Below are 26,035 nucleotides of genomic sequence, written 5' to 3'. Positions count from 1 at the left end.
GAAAATCCTCAGCTAAGGAAGTTTGATAAATAAAATGCTGAATTTTCTTAAGGCAAATGTTTTGCTTAAGAGCATACTTGCCCATTTACTATATTTAGAAAAACAACTGCAAAATGCCACTTGGGATACACAGCCATCTTGGAAATCAATGAGACTTTTCCATAAAATTTTTGAGGGTTTCACATGGTATTTGTTTGCTTTTTTGATTTTTGTTTGTTTATTTGATGTTTCTCCTTCGCTCTCTTTTTTTGCTGATTAAAAGATTTAGAATCATTTTCAGATGTTGAGTGACTAAGAAGGCAGAAGCTCATGTCAACCATTCAGCTCACTGGAGAGGACAGTATTTTTATGATGATAGTTTCTAACTACAGAATAACTGCACATGCTAAATATTTTTCTTTCCCTTTCTTTCTCCCCCTGCCCCTGGCCCCTTCTCTATCTCCTTCTAATTCTATAGGAGGAAAAAAAAGTATCTTTGAAAATAAATCTGATGATTTCTTTTAGTTTCCAGGTTGGTTCCATTTTAGATTCCAGGTTGAGGTGAAATTCCTGGCATGTGATGTTAACTCTTAAATCTTTCCTTGCTCCTCAACATTGATCTTGTCAATGTTTTGGTTTTGGTTTTGGTTTTTGGTTTTTGGTTTTGTGGAGTTTTCTTGCATATGACAACCAAAAGCACTAGCAACAAAAGCAAAAATCCACAGGTGGAACCACATTCAATTAGAAAGCTTCTGCACAGCAAAAGAAACTATCAACAAAATAAAAAGGCAACCTATGGAATGGGAATAAACGTTTGCAAATCATATATCTGATAAGTTAATATTTAAAATATTTAAGAAACTCCTACAACTCGAAAGCAAAAAAATGTCTAATTTAAAAATAAGCAGAAGACTTGCATAGACATTTTCCTAAAGAAGACATACAAACGGCTAACAAGTTTATGAAAAGGTGCTCGAAATCACTAATCTTAAGGGAAAGGTAAATCAAAATCACAGTGAGATCTATCACCTCACACCTGTTAGGATGGCTATTATCAAAAAGAAAATGATGCTGGTGAGTTTGTGGAAAAGAGAGAATACTGGTACACTGCTAGTGAGAATATAAATTAGTATAGAAAACAGTATTTTCAGGGCACCTGGGTGGCTCAGTCGGTTAAGCCTCCAACTTCGGCTCAGGTCAGATCTCACGTTCGTGGGTTCGAGCCCTGCGTCAGGCTCTGTGCTGACAGCTAGCTCAGAGCCTGGAGCCTGCTTCCAGTTCTGTGTCTCCTCTCTCTACCCCTCCCCCTCTCATGCTCTGTCTCTCTCTGTATCAAAAATAAATAAAACATTTAAAAAAAAAAGAAAATAGTATTTTCTTCAAAAAATGAAAAATAGACATCACAAATCTAGCAATCCCAGTCCCAGCTATATATCCGAAAGAGATGAAATCAGTATCTCAAAGAGATATACATCTGCACTCTCATATTCACTGGAGCATTATGTACAATAACCAGGACATGGAAACAACCTAAGTATTATTTAGCCATAATACAAAAGAAGAAAATCTTGCCACTTGTGACAATGTAGATGAACATTGAGGGCCGTATGCTAAGTGAAATAACTCAGAGAAAAACAAGTACTGGATGATCTCACTGATATGTGGAACACAAAAACATCGAACTCATAGAAACAGAGCAGAATGATGGCTGCCAGGGGCGGAGGGGTGGAGGAAATAGGGATCTGTGGGTCAAAGGGTACAAACTTACAGTTATAAGATGAATACGTTCTGAGGACCTAAAGCACAGCATGGAAACTGTATGTGCAGCACCGTGGCTGTAGCTAACGATGCTGTGTTGTCCACTTGGGATTTATTATGAGAGCAGAGCTTAATGTTCTCACAATAACAAAAATGTCAACAAATTGCTAATTATGTGACGTGAGAAATATGTCAAAGAACTTTATTATGGTAAATATTTCTCAATATATATGTGTATCAAATAGTCACATGTGGACTTTAAACTTACACAATGCTGTATATCAATTATACTTCAATAAAGCAGGGGAAAAAAGCTATGAGAGGGAATTGGCTGCAATAAACATTAAATAAAGCTAGACAGTCATTCTAATGAATATGGTGTTGCTAGTGCATACAGACCAATGGAATAGAAACATATGTAAGGATATTTAGTATATGATAAAAGCATCATCTCAAATCACTGAAGCAAACAGGGACATTAAATAAATGATGCTAGGATGTCTGGTTAGCCATTTGAAAACATAAAATTACACTAAGACTTTATTCGACATACAAGACATAAATTCAAAATGGATCAGGGTTCTAAATATAAAAAAATAAAATCACACGTGCACAAGAAAATTCATGTGGATGAATTCCTATATTAACAAGGTGTAAACTAAAGTTCTCCATGACTCAAAATCAACAGACAATAAAAAGGTCAATAAATATGGCCACATTAAAAAATATTTTTAATTAAAAAGGAAGAAAATTCTGATGTATGCTACAACATGGATAAAGCTTAAGGACATTATGCTAAGAGAGATAAGCCAGTCACAAAAGAGTAAATATTATATGATCCATTTATATGAGGTACTTAGAATAGTTAAATTGGTAGAGACAAAAAGTAGAATGGTGGCTGTTAGGGGTAGAGGGAAAAGGAAACGGGGAAGCTGCCTTTTAATGGGTACAGACTTTTAGTTTTGCAAGATGAAAAGAGTTCTGGAAATTGGTTGCACAACAATGTCAATGCACTTACTACTAAACTGTACACTTAAAAACGATTAAGAGTCAGGTGAGCATCTGACTCTTGGTTTTGGGTCAGGTCATGATCTCACAGTTGGTGAGTTCAAGCCCCACATCGCGCTCTGCACTGACAGTGTGGAGCCTGCTTGGGAATCTCTCTTTCCCTCTCTGCCTCTCTCCTTCTCCTTCTCCTTCTCATTCTCTCTCTCTCTCTCTCTCTCTCTCTCTCTCTCTCTCTCTCTCAAAATAAATAAGCTTTTTAAAAAATGATTAAGGTGGTAAATTTTATGGGCTGCATACTTTACCATAATTAAAAATAAAAATACATTTAAAAAAATTAATTTTAAACTCTGATCTTGCCAGAGACCTGTGCAAATTAGCTTTCTAGGGAAAAATCCCTCATGAGATTCTTCCCCAAAAAGCAAAGTAGGAGGCAGACTCATCTCCTGAGCTATCAGAAGGAGCAATCTACATTGATAATTCCTACCAGGGAGGATCCAGCTAATTTTTGCCAGTGCCTTTGCAAAACAGAGGAGAGTTTGTGAGGTGGTTCTTGCATTACTCCCCGTAGCCACCTCACTCCATCTCCCTTCCTCCATCACTCTTTTTAATGCTGTACCAGGTACCATGTTCTACAATCCCAAGAAATTTTGAAAAACCAAGACTTGTGTACAGAATGCCTACTGTAAAAACAGATCAAACACTTAAACAGAGGCACAGAAAATATTTTCTTCTCCCCTCTTCCTATCACACACCACACATGGCTTTGTGCAGGTCCCTACCTACTTGCTTAAACTACTTACCATTAATAACTCCTGAGTAAAGGTAAGAAACAAAAACCTATTAAATCAACATCACATATTCACATATCCTAGTCTCAAGACCTTGTGGAGCCCTAAAAAAGGGGAGATTTAAAGATGGTAGAGAGTCAACAGTGTCAATGAAGTTCCAGCCCATAAAGAGCCATGATATTAAAGGAGAAAAAAATGCCTTCAGGCAATCTAATAAAATGAACAAAAAGTAGGGATAGGAAGACAGGAAGACTATTCAATAGGAACTGTTGTTTTAAGTTTCATCAGTGATAGGACCATATTCAGAGAAGGAATGGATCAAAAGGACTGAATGGGTTTGTTAGCATAGAAAAGAGGATTCAGAGAAGCAAGCAAGATGATGCATGCTCACTGCTCTCAAAGATAAGAAAGAACAGGACAGAAAGAGAACCTTTGCTCTACTTTGGATCCTGGCATGTTCTCTTATAAAATAATCTCAAAGCTTTCCAGATATATAAAGAGAGATAGATACATCGATGTATGAATCTATATCAAGTTTTGATTACTAATTGGGCTCTCCAGAGCTACTATATTGAAAGAAATGTGCTCTGATAAGTGTTTTAGGTATTCTCATAGGAAAATGGCATAACCAAAATAATGTTCTGGTTACAGTGAGTCTATTTCTGTTAACTCTGAAAGCACTGGCAAAGTTTAGTTTCCAGGCCTTGGACTAAAGCAGTTTCACCAAGCTCATGCCACCCTGCAGGAGCTCAGCTAATCAGTCTTCTATCAGCCTTTCTCTTGATTGTATAATACATATTATATAAATAAAAAAATGTTCCAGATTTTTAAATAAAAGAGGAAGGGGGGGGTAGTACATCATGGTAATGGAGCCTAGTTACCCAAGTAACTGAATACTTCATGAGAAAGAGAACCTAAGAGATGGCAATGCTATTCTTGCCTGTTCAACAATCTTCCATAATCATAAGATTTTTATAAAAAGACATAATCAACCTTTCTCAGTCAGCCATTTGAACACTGAGCTGCACGTAAGATAACCATACAATTTATTATCTACACCAAGACACTTTCGAAAGTAAAAGAAAATTTTGTTTACATAAATAGCAAGCACAAAATAGGACTGTCTCAAGCAAACATAGGTATATTATTATCTTAGTCTTATGACCTTGAACACTGAATATTCATTACATACCTACTCAGAGAGAGGACTAATACTCTTTACAATTAAAAACACAACTAGAAGCTTTTGAAACAGGGTGATCTCAATTCATCATACAATAAACACAGAAATCCCCAAAACACATTATTCCCAAACACAGAAAAATTTAGGACAACACTGGTCTGTTCATCTTCACCAAAAATGTGTTCAGCTCAAGGTTGGTAAGAAAAAGAAACTCCTACTGCTGCTGATGAAGCCATCTGTGCTTCAGAGACGGCTGACAGGTGCCTCCAGAAGAAGCAATCAAAAGTCATTAACGATCAAAATCATGACAATTAAATACAAGTATCTATTAGGGTCTTATTATCCAAATTTCAATGAAAAGAATTCAAACACCCTCTCCCCCAAAGAGAAGAGCAGTTACTTTAGTTTTTTCAATCCATTGGTTGCACTCTGCTTTTCAGATTGTAACTGGAATAGCTTGAGCCCTCAAAATCTTTTAAAAGTACACTCTTCTCTCATTGTAGATTTTCAGCCAAACCACTTTCATACTAAGGAAATGTATTCTGAGAAGATGCGGCATTTTTAAAAGTTCAAAGTTGAAAGCATATATTCTATAAATAAATCTACAATGAAGTGCTAAAAGGTTTATTTCTGATTTCTTATTTCACAAACTAGGAACTAGGCATAAAAATATTGGGTCATAAAATGCTGAAAAAGTAGATTACCAGACACTAATAGAACACATTATTATCTATTGAGCCAATGATGGGTCAAATGGCATTTTGAATTCTTACAGAGAATATGAATATGACCTTCATGTATACCATTTACAGAAAGCAATTTTATTTACATTTTTAAATCCACATAAAGGTGAAAGATGATACTGCTGCAAAATGGAACATTTAATTTTTTGGCCCAAGGCATAACTAAGCTCTCCCAAGGTCAAATGTAGCACAAGACTGAAATGAAACCAGACTCTCCCCCCACCATTCCATGCCACTTTGGGCAGATGTATGCTGGACCTACTTTTATTTTTCAGAAATAGAAACATTCCTAAATCCAACATAAGAAATTTTATAGAATATTTTGTAGCATTTTTCTATTTTATTTTTTAAATCATATATCTAGATGATGATAAAAATGCTTAAGCTAAACTAGTTGAATGTTTGGGACTATTTTGCCAATAAGGTATTAAACTAAACAGATATTTTAAAGTTTCTTAGTTTGTATTATAACACAAAGATTTTACTTTTAAAAGAATATGAATTTGCATTTCTGTTTTATAAGCTGTTGGAACACAGGACTCATGAGAATAAATGCTGCAGAAGAAACTAGAGTTTCTGCCTCTTACATGTGGTTATTCCCTTAGAAGTAAACTCTGCCCTTCTCTCCCCACCTCCTCCTGTCCAGACATGGCAAGTAATTCAAAATACAGGTGTATGATTTGCTAGTAGAGACAGAGATATTATGGATCATTTTAAACTCCATTGCAGATGACTGTGAGGGTTGTGCTTTATGCCCTGGTGTCACTTATTACCTTACCCTGAGGCCCAGGGCTCATTTTTTATATCAGTCAAGTCAATAGATATAGACTTCCTAAAGAGATTGTGTCCCACATGCCATCAGTATAAGCTTGAGTCACAGCCATTAATATCAAACCAGCATTTGTTACCCTTGTACCCCCCTTTTTTGGAGAAGCCTCTCCAGAATAACTACATCTAATGATGAAAACTACATTACAGTAACACCACAGCAGTTTTATGCACACTCCATCTACCTAAATAAGGGCTACCCAGAGTAGTGGAAAAGAAGAACTCTGCATTAACGCCAAAAGCAACAGTTACTTCTTTCAAAAACTTTTAAAAATGAGGCACATTTTCCCCCTCCATTTCAGGCACCCAGGCATGCATACAGGCACACATGCACCTACGTACATATGTATATGCACACACACACACACACACACACACACACACACACAATATGGTGTAGTAATTAAAATCACTGACTCAAGGGGCACCTGGGTGAGTCAGTTGGTTAAGCGTCAGGCTTTGGCTCAGGTCATGATCTCACGGTTCGTGGGTTCGTGGGTTCAAGCCCCCACGTCGGGCTCTGTGCTGACAGCTAGCTCAGAGCCTGGAGCCTGCTTCAGATTCTGTGTCTCCCTCTCTCTCTGACCCTCCCCTGGTCTCAGTGTCTCTGTCTCTCAAAAATAAATTTAAAAAAATAAATAATTAAAAAATAATTTAAAAAAATAAGATCACTGACTCAAGAATTAGACTGCTTGGGATAGAATATTGCCACCTTGCTCAAGATACATTCTCAATGCGTTAATTTCCTCATCTACAAAATGGTGTACTGTTAATGATACTATGATGGGCATAGTTATACATTAACACTAAAGATATTAACAATACTAATACTAGTAGTATCTATCATCTCATAGGATTGAGAAAAATAAAATGAAAATGAAAAAAAATCCATTCTGAAGTTGCTAAAGTCCTGGCACAGTGCTTGGCTCTGAGTATAAACTGGAATGTAGAACACTTTATCCTCTGTAGTCATCCCATAGCTTTCCCAATTCTCATGTCAAATCCAAGACATAATAAAGTTCTACGTAGTAACCCTTCTTGGGTATCCAGGGCAATGCCTTGGAAGGAAGCATATGGTGGCAGACAGGAGATATTTTTAGAGAGGGGTGCTGTGGCTTTCATCTATTAAATTATTATATCTAGTCCTGCTAGGAGGTTAAGGTGCTGCCATATCTAGGAATTCAGCTAGTTTGAACTTTAGTGGAGAAAAGTAACCTGTACTGTAGCCAAAGGTCTCTAAACTTCAAAACCCAGTAGGCTAGATGTTTTGATTACTTTGTACACAAATTTTAAGAGAATTTCAAGTGTCAACAGTAATTAAAAGTAAATATTGCTCACAAATATATTTTATTTATTTTTTAATGTTTATTTATTTTTAAGACAGACAGATACCGCATGAGCAGGGGAGGAGCAGAGAGAGAGGGAGACACAGAATCTGAAGCAGGTTCCAGGCTCTGAGCTGTCAGCACAGAGCCCAACGCGGGGCTTGAACTTACAGACCACGAGACAATGACCTGAGCTGAAGTCAGACATTTAACCAACGGAGCCACACGGCAACCACACAAATATCAATGTTTCAAATCAGATCTTAATAAATGTTCACACTCTTTGCCACCTATAATTAATACATCACAAAAATTCTCACTCAACTAGGCAATCACAGTAGGCCTGTCAATGATTTGTGTCTTCATTTCAATAAGCACTTGATTCGTTGCTGTGGAAATGGCCATTTTCTTCTGGCTTTACACAAAGGTTACTATTTACATTAAATACATATGGCTCTCTGGGCCACACTGGGCAACTGTACAGCAATAAACCAGTGGGAAAGAAAAGATAGGATGGTCGCAGGGTAGAGTTAGCCTTTGCATTTCATCCATATAAGGGCTGTGCTGGGAGCAGGGGAAACTGGCCAAGAAACCTTCCTGTCTTTACTGGTTCATCACTTTTATTGCCAGGCAACTTTCAAAGCTCTTTATAGCACATTAACTCAGTTAATCCTCAATAATAACTCTATGGGGTAGAAAGAATTATTAGCTCCATTTTACAGATACAGAAACTGGGTTCTGAGAGGTTAAACAGTTTGCTCAAGGTCACATAAGTAAGAAAATATACTGCCATTCTCTTCCCTTTCTTTCTCTTACGAAGTCTTTTTTAGTGTTGCTTCCCTTAAGAAAGGAAGTGAGCAATCTGAGAGAGAGAAGGAGAGATCCTGAAATGACTGAAAAGGGGCCTGTTTTCTCCCTCCTGTGGCCAGGTCCACACTGAAGCCAACAAGTCGTCCACTTTTCCTCATAACTCTTCTATTTCTACCATGAATTCAGTGTTGACACTTGCACAGGGGCCGTGACATTACCCACTTAGTAAAAGTAATAGTAGAAGTAGTCTTGGTAGGATATCAGCCATCTTTCCACTTGTGCATTTCCCTTTAGAACCTCTTGTTTTCTTCACCATTTGATCAAAGAACAGAAGCAGACTGTGGGGTGTTGCGGGGGTGGGAGGAGGTGTACATCAATCTGAGAGAGATGCATATATATCTAGCCACACATTAATTAGAGCCCTTCTAATTTTGAAAGACTTCAGTCAAGAATGCAAGGCGGGATTAAACATCTTGGGCCAAATCATTCACTTGTCATGTTTCCACTCTCCAGCACATTTCAGAGAGCAGAGCTGCAGTTCCAAAAGCCGCAGTTCAGCAAACCTGCGCTAATGCCAGATCTGCATTAGTTTGATAATGGCTAGATAATTAGTTTGTGGCCAGCTCTTGGGTGCAGCTGTTCATAACTCTGCCTTATTAAACCAAAAGAAATAAGGTTGAAAAATCTAACATGAGGCACTCATCATTCAATTATGTATTTCTCGTGAAAGAGGCAAAAACTCTGTCATGTTCTGCAAAATCTCCACATCAATAGCAATTAAGTTTCACATCAAGACCAGAGAAATACTACACTGACTACATATGAATGACTTCCTTTCATATGCAGTGGTTTGCATCTTTCTCTGCATTTCATTCTGGAAAACAATAAATGATGGTGCCCTGGTGCAAGAAATCATACACAAATAACTGAAAAAGATATGTGAGTGAAGGTATCTTATATTTTCAATTTTAGAGATCATATAGTCAGCCCTATTACCAACACTACAGCTGCCACAACAACAAATGACAACTCATCATTTTACAGAGAGATTTAGAATCAAACCTGTGATTAATTATAGTATTTTCATTGAAAGCTTCTCAAACAGAAAGTGTAATAGAATTCATGTAATCTAGTCCATGTTTTTAAGAATTTTCTATCAGCCTTGGGCAGCATCAGAAATGAATATAACCAGTTGGTAACTTAGGGCATTGTTTCTTATTTAAAGGAGATGTTAACACAATAGTTCAGGGTTCATTTTTACAAAAAGGAAAAAAAAAGAGTCTGACTATTCTAGGTAGTCTTTGAATGAAAGGTTTCAAAAATGTCATTATGGTTTTGGGGCATTATAATTTTCAATCCAATCAAACAAAAGGGGGGAAAAAAACCTTCATTCTCTAAATGAAAATACACAGTTAAAAAAAGAAAGAGAAGAGAATAAAGAAATTCATAGTGGGGCTTATGAGAGCCATAAACCAAGGGACAAATTAAAGAAAACCATAGATTTTAATGTATGTTTGAAGGAAAGAAAAGAATGAGAACCACCAATTTTTCTAAATTTTGCCCACATTTATGAAAAGAAGCTGAAGAGATTTAATAATGTCATTATATTCAGAAACTCTCATTTATAAGAAGCTTGAGGCTAGATTAAAACCTCTACTTATTTTCTTCTTTAAAATTCATATCAAATAGTCATAGTACACAACTCTAATAAGTATATTGTTGATCATTTTAAACAAAATAAAACAATATTGGACAGTTTCTTTTTTTAATTTTCTTTATAGTAGCTTGTGGATCTCCTTGTAATCTGGCAAATCAAACAAATCCTAAAATTTTGATTGTGCACTTAGATGTTGCTTTGGAGTCTTACAATCAGTTTTAAAACTGGCCAAGTACATAAAAGAAGGAGCAGCCTTATGATTAGCACATCAGTTCACAAAGAAGGACAATAAATTTCCATTATATTGTCAAACTCACTCAAAACAATCAAATATTTCACTGAACCATTTACAACTATTGATTGCGCACAAAACCTGACTTTATATTCTTCCTATTTTAAGTAGAAGTGATATTTTACAAGGGCTTCACAAGTAAGAGATGGTGAATGTAAAGCAGTCCATTAATTTTATATAAGCTGTTTTATATACCTGTGGGCCTCTAATAACATTCAGCTACAAGGTTACAAGGAGAAGAATCATTTCCTAAAGTTCAGTTGGAGAGGTTGGCGTATATATACATAACTAAAATTCTAGCTGTCATGCCAGTAGTTTTTTAACAAAATTGCTTTCATTCTATAGCTGAAAATACTGACATAAACAGAACAGTAGTATAGTGTCAGTTACCAGATTCCTATCAAGGAAATGTTACTGTCAAACTCAAGTTGAAATTTCAAGGCTAGCAACTTAGGAAACATAAGGATTCCCCACTGTAATTTCCCATGGAATCCTTCAAATAGGAGATGTACAGATGTATATCTAATCTTCCTCTACTGTGTGTGTGTGTGTGTGCACGCGCATTTAACCTGTAAATGAAAAAGCCTCTTCTAAATTAGGAAATTTTCTCCAAGCCTTTCTATCATAATTTTTCTAGTAATAATCTATTTTAGAGAAGGAAATCTGTGCCTGCTTCCTTTTAGACTGTGACTTTCAATTTTATTAAAATTCTTCCTGATTTGCAGTGTGATGTCTTTGTGCTGGTTCTGGAAGGCCATGTTACTCTATGTATAAATGTGTGTACTGTAATGAGTTAGGTACAGGGAGAGGCAGAAATATGCAGGGCTTTGCAGCTGTTTCCAGCTAGCTTTTCCTGCTCAGCCTCCTGCATCATAATGCAACTTTGCCATGCTAAGCTCCGTGTATATTTTCAGTGAGTGGCTAGCCTGGCCTTTTGTTCCACTAAGTTAGTACAAGCTAATAAATGTCTTTTCACTTTATTGGGGCCTTTCCTTAAAAAGGCATGACTGTGAGGTCTGGTCTTACAGAGATAGTCTTTTAGACTTGAGAAAAGTAAATTAAAAGGACATTCCTGCTAATATCAAAGCAGGCTTATTTCTTCAATATAAGCACTTCCTTAATTTTCCTTCCTCAGCAGGCTACATAAATATAAATAAAAAGGCTCTCCACTGGATGCATGTTTCATATATCTCACAGAGTTTAATTATAAAGCCTCTAAAAATGAAGTTGGTGGGAGGAAATGATGTCAGTAGATCATACAGTTCTGGTATTGAGTTTGCTGGCTGTCTCTGACAGCACAGAACAAAGACACTCAGGTAATCACAATATACCATGAAAGGCTGGGCTTGGAGGAAAAGAAAATCCAAGAGGTAAAGGGTATGATTTCTACTTTAGTGCTTGGAAGTCCACAATTTTCAACTTTGTTTTCATTAATGTTTTTAGAGATGTTATTATAATTACAATAATTTTAATTCAACTAAAGAGGAGGAGTTAGGTATTTTAAATGCCACACCCTCTCTTCTTGGCTAGACTGATCTGTTACAAAGAAGGGGCGAGGCAGATGAAGGCCAAGCACTCAAAAATACAACACACACACACACACACACACACACACACACACACACACACGCGGGCGCGCGCGCGCACACACACACGCGCGCACACACACACATGCACACACACACGCACACGCACACACACGCACACACACGCACACACGCACACGCACACACCCCCCTTGGATGATCTTAAAAGCCGTGGCATTGCAGAAAACAGCGAAGACACCGGCGCGGGGATACAACTTTCATCCCAGCCGCTGCCCACCAGGAGCAGCAGGCAACTTCTAAGAGTGAAAAAGCCTATGCCCAGGAGGGCAGGCTGCACAAATGGGGAGAAACAGGAAAACACTGTGCAATCCACAAGCCAGGACCCAGAACCCTAAAGTGACTTCAGTGGGTTAAGGTGGGACCCATTACCAGTCTTAAAACTGCAGCAGGCTGGCCCCAAGGCAAAAGGCCAGCTTCTGGAAGCAAAGAGGAAGGCTGGTTTTAGTCAGGCCTTCAAGAATACCCTGGAGGCATTGCGCCTGAACCTTTCCTTCCATTCTATTCAATTTTATCTCTTCACCTCCAGATTGGTTCTCTTCTGGCAGGTTTGCCTTTCCCCTAGCCGGCTTCTTGCACGGGTTGATGGAGCACTGCCTGCCAGACCTCTGCTCCTTTTAATACCGCAGGGATTTGCAGAATCCGGTATCCTGAAAGGATTACCTCTTTCAATAAGGCGAGAGAAAAGGACAGAACTTCCCAGCCAACCTTCGCTTTTGACACAGAGAACCCCTAGCGCTAACTCTGGGTACTCCCCGGCTTATTTCTGGACCAAATCAAGCGTGTGACCACCGCCGAGAAGTAACTGCGCACACTTTAAATGACCGCGTGACGGCTCTAGAGGGCTCAGAAGGGCCCTGGGACGGTGTGCAACAGCAGCCAGAGAAGAGGGGAGAAGGAAAATGGGATGAGGGACAGTGGTTGTGTCGGAGGGCTTTGGGGTTTGTTGGGAGGGGGGTGGTTAGGAGCTTTTTGTTTGTTTTGTTAAGTAAATAAGTAGAAATTTCCCCCCACTCCATCCCTGTTCTAATGATGATAGATTCCACGCTGTATCAGGCCCCACGCCGGGAAGCCTAACCACACGGAAAATAATGAGGCTGCATCCCAATTCGTCTGCATTAAAGGCGAGCCGGGCACTTTCGATAGGAAATATATCGATTCCTTTGCCCGGGCCGTGGTTTGTCCTGCTCCCCTTGAATAATTGCTACTCCTTTAGAAATTCATAATAATTAGGACTTCCCACCCTGCACCCGCGCCGGTTTTTAAAAGGCGCCGGATCCTGGAGGGCGTCTTGGTGTCTCCAGTCGTGTTCCCTGCAGGTGGGAGAGAGGGCATGAATCATTCCCCCCCGCCCCCCGCCACCGACACACGCACACACTTGATTTTACTGTGGAGAGAAAGCCGATTCCCCCTCCATGCCTCAGTTTTCTTGTGTGTCAATTGGGGCTTTTACGCTGACACACCTCTACATCACTTGATTCAAGTCTGTTTGGGAGCAGGGGGAGATATAACAAACTGTGTGAGGGAATCCGGACAGGGGAGGAGAAAGTGGGGAACACAAGGATTCACTACCCCACCGCCTAAACTCTGGCAATCACGTGACGCTGCAACCACCGAAGTTGGGGGAAGGGGGAGGGAAGGGGTGCAAACGAGCGGATCTGGCCGCTGGAAACACTGGGACCTAGCTATCTGAGCCCAGTGCTCCCGAGCGACTGGGAAGAGGAAGCAGGTCCTTAGATTCGTGCCTGGGCGGCAGAGAAGTGTCTGCGCAAAGCGCCAACTCTTCTTCTAGAAGGGCCGAGCCCGCGCGGCAGCGGGGGAGGAGGGCTCGCAGCGGACACCAGGTGGGGCGGAGCCTGCGGCTCTGTCCGTGGTTCTGAACTACCGCTCTGCAGGCCGGGCTTGCACCAGCCGCCGGCCACCGAACCATTCAGTCTTGGTACCCGAGACCTCCCTTCGGAGAACTGCTGCAGTCCTGTCTGCTGCTCCAGGAGCACCGAAGCTCCGCGGCTTCGACAATAAAAGTTCCCCAGAAGCAACGCTTTAGTGGGAAGGCTCGGGGTCCAGACGCGAGAGGGCTGCGCCTTTTCTCAAATCAGTTGGGATGGCTCGAGGTCACCTGAGGCTAAAAGCAAGACAATAGAGCGTGCGTAGCTGTGGCGGCGGCGGCGACGACTACTGCCCGGAAACTTCCCCGGGACCTGAACACTCTGCGGCTTTGGTGAGAGAACTGTTTCCGAGTCTAGGGTATGAAGCCTACGTCGAAGAAAGTTTCTGCAGAAGACGACTTGATTTGGCCTTTAAAATCAATGGATGGGGAGAGGTTTTGAGACCTAGGGCGGATGTGTCAGGGGGAAGCCCCTTCCCTCCGGTGGGGCCGGGCGCCCAACCTCCCTCGGCGGCCTTCGCCGCCACTGCCTCGGATCCTTCCCGTCTGAATCCATTAGGCTTTCGAGGGTGATGGGCGAGGCCTGGCCGGAGTCCGGTTCAGCAGAGACGCGCAGAGCCCCCAAGAGCCAGTTTCTAAGGAAACCCTCGGTATTTCTAAGCAGCAATTTGTCTTATTGTAGGAGAGAGAAGCAGTACAAGAAAAGCCTCTCGGTTCTCCATTCTCATGCAGATGAGGTGATGCGCTCTGGCTGCGGCCTGTGTATCCCTCCCCCCCCCCCATCGTATTTCCGGCTTGAACAAGTAAAATACCCTCATTAATTTAAAGGAAGTTGGAGGGTCAGAAGACGTTTCGCTACTCTCGCCAGCAACAGAGGCAAGTAGTGTGCTCTCGCTGCTCCTGGGACCCCACCACGCTCACTAACCCAAAGCCCCTGCTCGCCACCTTGCTTTCCACCACCCTGGGCACCCGACTAAACGCCAAAGGAACTTTTCTGTAACGTAGGGCACCTGAGCAAAAGATTTTTCTCTCTCCCATCCCCACCTCACCCCGGCCAGCCCTCGCCTCCGTAGTAAACAAAATACACCAGAAAAAAAAGCTGTTTACAGACGGGGTAATTAGGTTTTCAGCCAGCAGCAGAAAGGCGGCGCGCTCATTAGAAGTTTAAACAAACAGCCAGCAACCCTCGAGGGCAGACTGCGAAGTTGGAAAATGCGCAAACGTGCTCCTAAGCGCGCGGAGGGGCACGAAGAAGCCGCCAATATATATCATCTCAATAAAAAGCCGCTCTTGGAAAGCTTGCATAGTAATTGAGACGGGCGCTCTTTTCTGATCTGGGTTGGCATTTCCTCATCTCGAGCTGACAGAGCCAACTCAGGAAATTGCTGGTAATATTCATCTGGGGAGCACTTTCATTAAACGTAATTCATTCGACTTTCACAATAAATTGAGTGACATCCTTACAGCGGAACCTTTTTATCCTTGATTAAGTGCTTGCCAAGCTTTGGTTTCCCACTTTATTGTCACATTCCTTCAAGCAGAGTCGTCAACATGCCAATCGACAGCAGAAAAAATGTGCGCCTCTTGTTTACCAAGCTCCGGGAGGGGTTAGTGCTGACATAGAGAAAAAGAGCTGGTCGCCAGCTTGAGTAGCGGATAAATCAAGACCGCAACTTCCTGCAAACACGCATCCGGACCTGAGGAATGGTGGCGAGTAGATTGTTGGGGGAGGGGAGAGAGTATACCCGACTTACCACCCCGGCTACTGCAACCAGCTGACCGGACCGCGCCTCGCCTGACTAGTCCGCCTCCTCTATTAATTAAAATAGCTAAGACTGTTAAAGTCTTAGACTGAGATCTGACGATCCTACAGGACTTGGTTGCTTTAAGGGAATTTTCCAGAATCGAAGCAAAGGTAGGCATCTTATTTAAAAACAAACAAAAAACTCATAAAGAATCCAGACTTCCTAAGTCGCCACTGGAGAGCAAGCAAACTTTCAGAGCCTCCATCGGGTTTATTTCTGGGCGGAGGGGTGCAAGAAGAGTGTTATTTCTCATTCCCAAGATTTCCTTTTGACTCTTTAAACAAACGCCGCCAAAGCCAAACTCATTCTAGGCTCTTCAGACCCCGGAATTCCAAGCGAAGCTAATGAGTGCCTGGATAATTCAGGACTGGGAGAAACCAGGAAGGCGTCTCTTTGCCAACCTGTGGTCCCTTCTCCCTCACTCCCCTATAAAATCAAAGAAGGCCAAGACAGAAAATTGCTTATTTGAAAAAGCAATATCCAAATGCTTTCATCACTCAAATGTCCTTTTGAAAATATTGTCCACGGTGGTTATTACCTGGACAATGCTGTCAATTTCTGTAGTCTGCAGAAAATTTTCCATCAGATAAAAAAGTAGGACATTGGGGACCTATCTCAAAAAAAATCAACCAATTTCCCTGCCACCAGATATATTCTTCGCCCAGACAACACTTTCATTAAGCAGGAAATAGCCGTCAACAGTTCAAAGCCAAATAGAAATCAACTTCACACAAAGAGGAGCCATGAACGTAATGGCTTTCCGGGAAAACAGCTGAGAAAGTTGGAGTAATTCTGGTTCTCCCCTTCTAAATCTGAAGGCAATCTCCCCCAGAAGCTATTACTAGAAGGCCCCAGACCACAATAATCCTTCCAAAATGTGGCAGGCAGGAGAACCCACCCAAGTGCTTCCCACCACCCAGGGAGATGCTTTCTTGGTCAATGGATAGTTGGACATTTCAGGAAAATACCTGGAATAATAACAACTTTTCCTCCCACAGAGCCCAGAATATGTTTTGGGACTGATGAGTTCCCATGTTGTGCTGATGGGGCATAGTCTCCTTCAAAAATCTAGGTTTAATCCTAGATCAGGAGATCTGATCCAGAGTAGAAAACTCAGGAAATGCAGTGGGGGCGGTGAACTCTCAGTACTGCCTCCAAGAACTGGACTTAATAGAAAACACTGAATAGCCACTCTAGGTAGTTAGTGCACTTTTCTTTTCAGGAATAAACTCAAATTGTAAAATTTTCAGTGGGCAGTGGCTTAACCTTCCAAGGATGTAAAGTGTTCCTACCTAGTCCAAAGGACAGAGATTGGTGGTCTCTCTCCTGCTGCTTTTCCTCAGCTTCCTCAGTTCGTAACAGCCATCTTCATACTGAGTGAAGTTCACCCAAATGGTCTGGCTCTTAATAGTGAGGAGGTAGTATTCCATGGATGTATTAATCACTCTCTTGTCTGTATTAAAAATTGGTTTGGAATTTACATTTTAAGGACACTCTAATTTTGAAGGAATAACTGACTCAAAATCTTTTTTAATGACAAGGTTTGGAAAGAATTTTTCGATTCTTGCCCATATTGGTTTAAAAAGCAACCATACTATTAGCCATTTTAATTCCTAGCAGAACTGGTGGGGCCTAAATTGGGAAAGTGAAGAGCCTCTTCTGAGAACAGAACTGTGGATGTGTGACTGACCACAGTAACATCCTGCAACCCCTTGTCACATTCTCTGGGCTCAATTTCTAAATAACGTTTTTGTTGACATGCCCACGGAGTGCTCATTAGACTCAGTTTCAAGGCAGAAAATTGCCACAGGTAAGCCCCCAACAAAACACCTCTGCTTTCTCCAGGGAGGTGCTTTCCCTAAGTGCCCTAGCCTGTCCTTTGGTTTGATTCACTGAGAATAACCTAATTTAGGTTTCCCTTTCTTCAGAACCAGAAACCACATTTTCCTAGTTTACCCAGTGTGTGCTTCAATTCAGCTAAAATGTTATTGTCCTGTTACCCGTTCTATCATACTGAAAATATCCGGGAATCAGTCCAGAACTGACAGGAGAATAAAGATTGCAAGACTTCCTTTTTTGAGCAAGTATTGTTATGCCATAGGTTCCTCTCCTGCTGAATTGAGACTTTTAAATATACAAAATTCAATAGACAGAAAATTTCCTTGCCTTTATATTTTGTTAATGGTAACCAATTCCATTGCGCTTATGGCTGGAGTTAGCCCTGTGGTGATTTTTGAGTATGCCAGCTAATATGCCTCAGAAGGTTACTTTGTAGACACATTTCTAATTAACTTCCCTTTGCAGTTCTAAATAAGCTTCCAGTTTGAAATAGGACAGATTCATCTCTCAATAAACACAAAACCACTCAAAATCCTTAACCTAGAACAGGCATTCAAAGAACTCTAGGCCAAGAAACATACTTTGAGAACATTCACCCAGTTACAATCAGGAGACTGTGGGTTAAGAATAGAGCACTGACCTGCTCTCTACAGAAAATGGCTTTTCATTTTTTAAAAAAATCCACGATTTGGGAATATTTCAGGTATTTCTCTATAAGCAGAAGCAGAAATATTTTTGTATAAGAAATACCCAAACAAATCTTGTTCCCTGGACACAATGTGGTGATCGGTCCTTGGAAAACATGACTGGGATTTCAGAGGCTTACAAGGGAAAGGAAGGTACACTGTGCTATCGGCTCAAAGGCAGTGCATAAATAGAGCGCCCTGCTCACTTGTGGTGTGAGCTCATCAAGACATAAAATTAGTCATTAAACTTCTTCTTGGCTATAACAACTCGAGGAGAAAAAAATAAAATAAAATAATGGTTTTGCCATTCCTGTCTTCTTAGAGTGTAACTTGAAGCAAACAAACTGCATACATCTATTGCAGTTTCTGGCAAAGATCTGGGACATTCTAAGATACAACTACAAATAAATGAGTATGTGCTTGTTTCATAAAACAGAAGGAGAAAGAAGCTTTGACCATTTCTTGGTCTCATTGCCCTAGAGCTTTAATCAAGGCTCTCCACTTCCTTAACTGGCTAGAACCAACCTGTCCTGACTGCCAATGCACCCTTTTAAGTTCATTTCTATGGTGAAAATCAGCTCCCTGCTCCTCCAGGAAAACACCTTGGAATTCTGTGGGCAAATAACCAGGGGATTACAATCCCTGGAAATACTACCTTGGGTCACAGCCACCAGCCTTTTGTTTTTGTGGTTTCTAATCCCTGCCACACAAACAACTTTAGATCGGAAAGAATGGACTTCTAAATCACCTTCTCTATTTTATTGTTCACATTTCGTATTGTTTTGAGTGAAATTGGAAAATTGTCTCCTTTCCCCGTATTGCCAAAAGGCATTCAGGTAATGAAGTCTGTAACTAAACGGTAATTGAATCAGCATAATTTGCACACTGAATGGTTTTCAAATGCTCCCAGTTTACAATTAAAGGAGAATTAATGCGCTTGTTGTTGAGAACGCAGCGCATTAGAATAAATCCAGCACTGTTGTTGTAATGAGTGGAAAACGGTTTAACTGCCAACAAACACATTTAAAATTTAACACAACGTATTGATTTCACTTCTGCTTTTGATAGATTATTTTACAGACTATCGAAATACTTGCTCCAAGCAATAAACTGCACCACAGCCAGGAGCCTTTGCTGTGTGTGTGTGTGTGTGTGTGTGTGTGTGTGTGTGTGTGTGTGTGTGCACGCGCACAAGCACAAGCACAGTCCAAGGACATAAGAACAGTCCTGAGGTTGAGGTCATGCGTAAAGGTATGCAGAGGAAAGGGGCAAGGGAATCGTTAATATCCCTTCTCTGCAGCTTTCATTTTGCCATCCCTCTCTTCTTTCAATAAACAATTTCTGTATTTCCTCTGGCCAAACTTTCTGCCCTCGGTCTTTGGGCTCTCAATGTCAGTGGGTTGAGTGGACACAGGTGGAGGCAAGAATGATTGAAGATGGTAAATGAGAAGGACAATTTTTGCATTCTGTCTGCGTTCCAGTCTAGGAAGGCACAGACTTTGGTGACAGAGTCAGAAAGGCTGTTCTTTTGGATTGGCTGCCCTGGCTTTCACCTGTTTACCCCAAGGTGTCCTGTAGGCGAGGACACTGACGCGCAGCGCCCTCTGGCGTCCTCAGCTGCGATAGTTAGGTGATAAAAATGCAAAGACCCGCAACACTGAGGGTTCTTGGATTGAAACTGAAATCCATGAAATGCACACGCCCTCACATACATATTCACACACGCGTATACATACACACTCATTAACATACACAGAGTTCACACAACTAGCAGCCCCTCAGTCACATGCACCAGGGTAACAGCTGGAAAATGTTCTCAAGTTAGCAACACTTTTGCTGAAACCCTTGGGATTGAGGTACTGCCCCGCCCCGCCTTCCCGTTTATCCAGCCCCATCGGAGGGCTCCCGCCATCCCAGAGCTCCTAGCCCCTAGTCAGAACTCACTGAACCCTCGGTGTGTTCCTGTGGCCAGAAATAAGCTCTGGGGAGACGGTGCACTGAGTACAACTTTACCAGCAGGGTGCGAGTGTCCCTGGCCCTCCCTGAAGCCAGACAGGAGAAATTGCTCTCTCCGTCTTGGCTCCACGCGGTACCCACAGCTACCAATTCACCTCCACCCCCGATTCCAACTGTGTGCAAAATCCGGATCCCCAGAACCCCATTCCAGAAAGACTCAGGCGGCGGCTGGCTCTGTTTAGTATCCCCTTCCTGACCACAAGGCCCGCCATTCCCTAGTAAGGGGCTCGGCACTGGAACTGGGGGTCAGTTATTTGGTGGAAAGGAGAGTGGGAGGAGAGCCACTACTTGTTTTCCCGGGGCACCCCTGACTTAACACTATCTGATCTGATCGCTTGTGGTGCTCCTCTCTGATTAGCTAGTCCTGTGTGAACCTTACAAGTCGAACAAAGTTACCTGTACTTCTTTAAGTGCCATATCTCCAAACTGGGGGACTAGGTGGGTAGCTTCACTTTCAAAGTCACAGACTAGGGCAGATTCGCGCTCGGCACTCTCTACCTCCATTTCCTTTCGTTTAAACTCCGTGGATGAACTAATGGGAGTTTCATGTCTTCCACCCTTTCTCGCTGCCCTCTCTCCCCATAAAGCATCCCGTCCCACGATCTCCTCGGTTTCTGGGGGTCTAGGGCACCCTACACATGTTCGGAATCACGCACAGGAGAGGGAGGATCGGAGCAAGAAATGAGGGTGGGTCCCCGGAAAACCCCGCAGGGATCCAGACGCCAGCTTGCCAAAGTTGTTCCAACACTGTAGCTAGGAACGCTGCTCTCGCTGAACTGGCAGCCTCACCCACCTCCCGCGAGCCCCTGGGTGTCTGGCCTTTCGACCGGGGTGGGATCGCGGGGACTTACCAAGTAGACGGTGGGCTGCAGGAGGAGAAGCACGTACCAGCACGCAGCCTGCATCCTCCCGCGTCTCAAACTTCCTCGGCGGTGCTTTCGCTGAGTCTTTGTTCCTTCAAAAACATAGATCCACCTGACATCCACTTTACAGAGCAAGGAGCGCTCTCAGCAGCCTAGACACAAATGAAATTAGACATCCCATGACCACGCAGGCAAGGTTAGGCTTGGCAACCAAGCAGGGAAAGGGGGTCGTGGAAGGGAGGGGTGGACCAAACACCCGAAGGGGGTGGGGGCCGGAAAATTTTTAAAGCGAGTAAATCCAGCGCCTAAAACCAGAGAGCGCGCGGTCCGCAGGCAGGCGGGCAGGAGGGTCGGAGGATGAAGGGCTCCTTGCGCCCTGCGCTCCTCGGGTGCGTGTTCCCGGGCGGTGGAGACAGGAGGTGGCGGGGCACACAGAGCCGCGTGCAAGCTGGTTCGGAGCCCAAACGTCTCCGGCAGCGAGACCAGCCCTAGTGTTTGATGGCCAGGCGGCTCGGACTTAAAGGCGGCGGCTGGTTCTTCGCCAGCCCTGGCAGTGCTCACACACGTACACACCAGCAGAGAGAGATGGAGACAGAAAGAGGGAAAGCGAGCTAGAGAGACTGAGGGGAGGCGCGGGAAGAGGAAGGGGTAGGTAGAGTGACCAGGATTAGGTGCTGGGTATCATCACCCGTTCGGTGGCGTGGGGGTGGGGAAAAGAAATGCAATTTGCATATAGTCAAGCCGGGCTCAGTTTACCCATTCGAGCCCCCTGCACAGAGATACACGCGCATACAAGCACATCTTTGGCACTACTTTCCCCCCCCCCCCGAGCCATGGGGCACAGTCAGTCGCTAACTTCTGGAGTGGGAGCCTGCCCGGGTCTGTGAGGTCACCCGCCAGGCTCACTCTGCTCCCCAAGCAGTGGCCCTCCCGCCGCCCCTCTCCGGTGTCCCACCATCCCGCCCCAAGATACCCTCTCCGGGACTGTGGAGGTGAAGTGTACGTACCGCACAGGACTGGGGGCGAATTCGGCGAGCAGGGACCGCTCTGGGCAGGCTCCATGGAGGAGCTACTCGGGCCTGGCGTCTCCGGCGCCCCGCACATGCCCTCCCTGGCGCTTCAGCTCCATGCTCGGGCGCGGACCGGTCCCGCTGCCTCCTTCAGCCTCGGCGGAGTCCGCGTCTCCGTGCCCGGGTGGCGCTCAGGCTTGGTTCCGTGGGAGGCTTGGCACAGTTGGATTCACGGTGCAGGAAACTTAAGAGACAAGAGAAGGAGGGGGAAGCAGAGGAGAAAAGAGAGGAAGAGAGAAAGGGAGGGGGTAAGAGAGGGAGGGAGAAGCGAAAGCGCCGGACAGACCGGGACTGCCAGCGCAAGGCTCTGGGACGAGCAGCCCGGGTCTCCTTGCCTTCCGAGGCTGCCGAAGGATGGTGGCAATGACTTAAGGGGAGGAGACTGGACTTGAACTCGAGAGGTAAACACTGGCCTTTCAGAAGAAAAAAGCCACGCTCCGGGCGCAAACGGTCCGAGTTTCTGAGGGAGGGGTGAGCTGGCAAGACCAAAAGGCTCCCGGCGCACCGAGTTAGCTGCACGTCTACCGCGACCCTGGGAAGCCAAGGAGCCACTCCGGAGCGGAGTCGCAGTCCCTGTGCACGGTCCGGCCCCGCCACTGGGGGACGCTGTGGAGCGCGCTGGGGTTCGGGGTGCCGACGAAGTGGTGCTTTCTCCGTAGGTCCGCAGCTCGCGGCGCCTACCTTCGCGACCCTGGCAATTACACTGGCGCGTGGGCGAACGATTCCTCAGAGACTAGTTAATACCCCGAGAAAATAGATCCCGCTCAGAGGCTCTCGGAGGGCCAGACCCGCAGGGAGAAGTGGCTCCAGTGGTGCCTCTGGTGGCCCCAGCGCCCAGGCCCCCAAGGGCGTGAGGAGAACTGCGACAGCCAGAGGAGTGGCGGGGAGCGTGGTGGGGCGGCGCGGAGGGCAGGACCCGGAGCAGGCGGGCGTAGGCCCCCCAGCCCTCCTCGGGCGCCGACGCCGGGCGCCGCGGACCTGTGGCTGCGGGGCCGATGCGGGGACGCTGCGGACCGCCAGCCATTCAGCGCGCGGCAGCTGAGAGGACTGGGCGACCTTGCGCGTTCGCCTCCTCGCCGCGGGCTGGGCGAGTGCGAGGAGGAGAGGGGTGGAGGGGGACGACCGTAGATGCCTTGAGCCTTTGCCACCTCCCGGTTCCTGACCCCTCCTACCAACCAGCGTCTCCCCCTCCGCCTCTTCGCTCCGACTCTCGCTGTCTTTCTCCATCTCTCTCTTGTTGTCTCTCTCTCAGTATCTCCTTTCTCTTTCTTATGCTCTGTGCCTGTTCTTCTGCGGCATTGGCATTTTCTACCTCTCTCTCTCTCTCAGGATTTCTAACTCCATCTCTGTATTTACCTGTCTTTACCTCACCCGACCATTCCCTCTCAAACCTTGTCCTTTTCTTCTTCTTCCCTTCACTCTCTCCAGTGTGCACCCTCAAGCCAGTCTTGCTCGTATCTGGGGTGAGATCCCAGGACCAGGCCCTTCTAGTGCTGGCCGGGCCACCAGCACCTCCTCAGGGTGCCCATATTCAGTCCACAGCCTGATCAAGGCTAAAAGCATTCTTCTTCCCTCCCCCACCCCCCATGCCCTGGTTACCTGTCCAAGCCCATCCTTCACCAGAGATTGACCTGGAATGATGCCCTCTCACAATGATAACTCGATAATCATCTGTAAGAGTTGGGCTGAAATTTAACTCAGGCCCCCTAGTTGATGGCATCAAAATAGAATCGTGACTGTTTAATGAGTCTTGGGGAGTCCTTTCCTCCCGGGTGGCTACTGGACACCTCATGCTCCACTGTGTCCAGCTGGTTGGGGGCCCAGACACAATAGGTCCTGGAGGACTACAGGTTGAGTTCCCCTGGAGAAGCTGCTAACCTCCCCTCCCCCCAAGCCCCTAACACTGCCCATCAGCAGAACCACCCTTTTCTGGAGCAAAGGCAGAAAGAGCCCCACTGAGACCTTCCCCTGGAATCAGACCTCCAATTTAGAACCCCAGTGGAGCACATACTGCTAGGCACTTTGAGGCCTATACTTTCCTTTCCAGCTAAAAATAGCTCTTTAAAGAACAAACTCTTCTAATCTCAAAAGTTGTACTCTGGCCGTGACCTCTTGTAATTCACTGGGGCATATGCAGAGTAAGGCAGTGAAGCACATTTTCTAAGTGAGACTCGGAAAATGCACTTCGGAAAAAATGCACACTTATATATAGCATAGTTGCACTGTTATCTTGGCTCTCATTTACCTGATTTTTCCTGTTCTTAAAAAGTTAAAGAAGAAAAATAAACTTTAGGGCACCCATATCTGAGGCTGAAGCTTTGTCTCCATCCTCTGGGATTCAAGAGGCCACCCTGAAATTCATCCCCACTTGTACATAAGCTCCCAGGCAGGAGTGTGGAACTGGAGTGCATGTTGCCTGCCTTTCCCTAGATACCCAGGTACAATGCTGTCAGAGCTGAACTTGGAATATGACCTTTGGGAAAAGCGATAAAGAATCAGGCCAGCTTTGGGATATACCTAGTTCTTTTTCTAAACCTTACTTCAAAAAATTTCTGCTTCTAGTGCCATTTAGCCTTAAAAATTACTGCTTATGAAATAGACGATCAAGGACCTTAAAATCTCTGTCTGAATGGGACTGATTATTTAAGAAAAGCACCACAGGCACCTAGTAATAGGAGCTGGTCTGACACTTTGTTCTGTGACACAGGGAACCAAAGAGCTTTTTATGGTAATGACCTGAGACCTTCTGCCCAGACATTCAACTCTTACTGGATCCTATGAGACACCTGGCCTGAGATATGAAATAGCAGTGGATTGCCATTTTTTTGTGTGTCTTTGCTAGCGTCTTCATTTCCTGTAGTCCTCAATTAGAAAAGGACACTAAGCCAAGTAAAACTTGACCATTGTTTCTGCTAAACCTCTCCAATTTTAATGGCATAATATTGGGGGGGTGGGGAGGCAATAGGCGACAAGGATGGCTCATTCATCCTCCTCTCCTAATCATTTGCTTTTAAAAAGAAGTAAAAATGATAAGGACATGATTTGTATACATTATCCTGTCTAAAGGATTATCCTACTCTAAAATACACTCTTAGAATACATCTACAATCAGCCCTAGATAGAACAAAAGTGATTATCCTTAAAAAGTATAGTATTTGTGCCAATTTTTTCAGATTTTACTCTGAAAAGTTTATGTTGAAAATCCTTTCAGAAATCACTCTCACAATTTTGTGTGTAATGCAATTTAATACACACATGAACTCAGCATGAATGATAACCACGGTAAAACCAAGTGCTCTGTCTTCTGCTCTTCCCCAAGTCTACTTGATTCCATCCGAAATGTATAAAGTAATAGTATATATTCTTCTCCAAGAAATAGATCTTTTAAAAGAATTAAAATGAGCTAACAAAAAGAAACAGTGATATTAAAATTTTTTCCTGATAATGAAAACCAGAAGAAATTAAGTTAGAATTCACATGATATACACTGATAATTCTGTTAACTGTAATTAGTTGTTTTGGTTGATGTGGTTTGGTTCACCTGTATGTCTCTTTCTAAGGGGAAAGAAACGGCAGGAGTTGAAAGTTTGAATTATCTTGCAGCTGGGGAAAAGAAAAACATGAACTTTGAGTTCTACAAAACTCTGTCCTAAAATGAAGCTGTCATAAAATGCATAAATATCATCATCATTTACCCAAAATCCAAATAAAAACAGAAAATACTGTTGTTAGGAAGCACCCAGCTGTGGTCTTGCTTAAGCTTCAGGCCAAATTATATCCGTTTGTACATAGTAACTACATTGTATCTATTTTTCCCTAGCAGTGCCAAAACACTTAAAAGCACACATAGTCTTTCTGCCTTGACCTCAGTATAACCTGGTATTTGCATGTTG

At 43.6% G+C, this 26,035-nt stretch overlaps 1 protein-coding gene across 1 annotated transcript in view; it reads right to left on the bottom strand.

The window, feature by feature from the left end:
- NXPH1 (neurexophilin 1) overlaps positions 1 to 22,735 on the bottom strand; it is a 288,472-nt gene extending 265,737 nt beyond the window's left edge. The window contains exons 1-2 of the mRNA XM_029957323.1: positions 22,080 to 22,735; positions 21,061 to 21,224 (exon numbers count right to left, since the gene is read on the bottom strand). Of these exons, the coding sequence (XP_029813183.1) occupies positions 21,061 to 21,114 (54 nt within the window). The 5' untranslated portion in view covers positions 21,115 to 21,224; positions 22,080 to 22,735. The remainder of the gene's footprint in view (positions 1 to 21,060; positions 21,225 to 22,079) is intronic.
- Positions 22,736 to 26,035: the final 3,300 nt, after the last annotated feature.

Source organism: Suricata suricatta, chromosome 2 (genome assembly GCF_006229205.1).
Source record: "Suricata suricatta isolate VVHF042 chromosome 2, meerkat_22Aug2017_6uvM2_HiC, whole genome shotgun sequence".
Lineage (NCBI taxonomy): Eukaryota > Metazoa > Chordata > Mammalia > Carnivora > Herpestidae > Suricata > Suricata suricatta.
The sequence above is the reverse complement of the archived record's forward strand: the minus strand, read 5'-3'. Positions and strand labels throughout refer to the sequence as shown.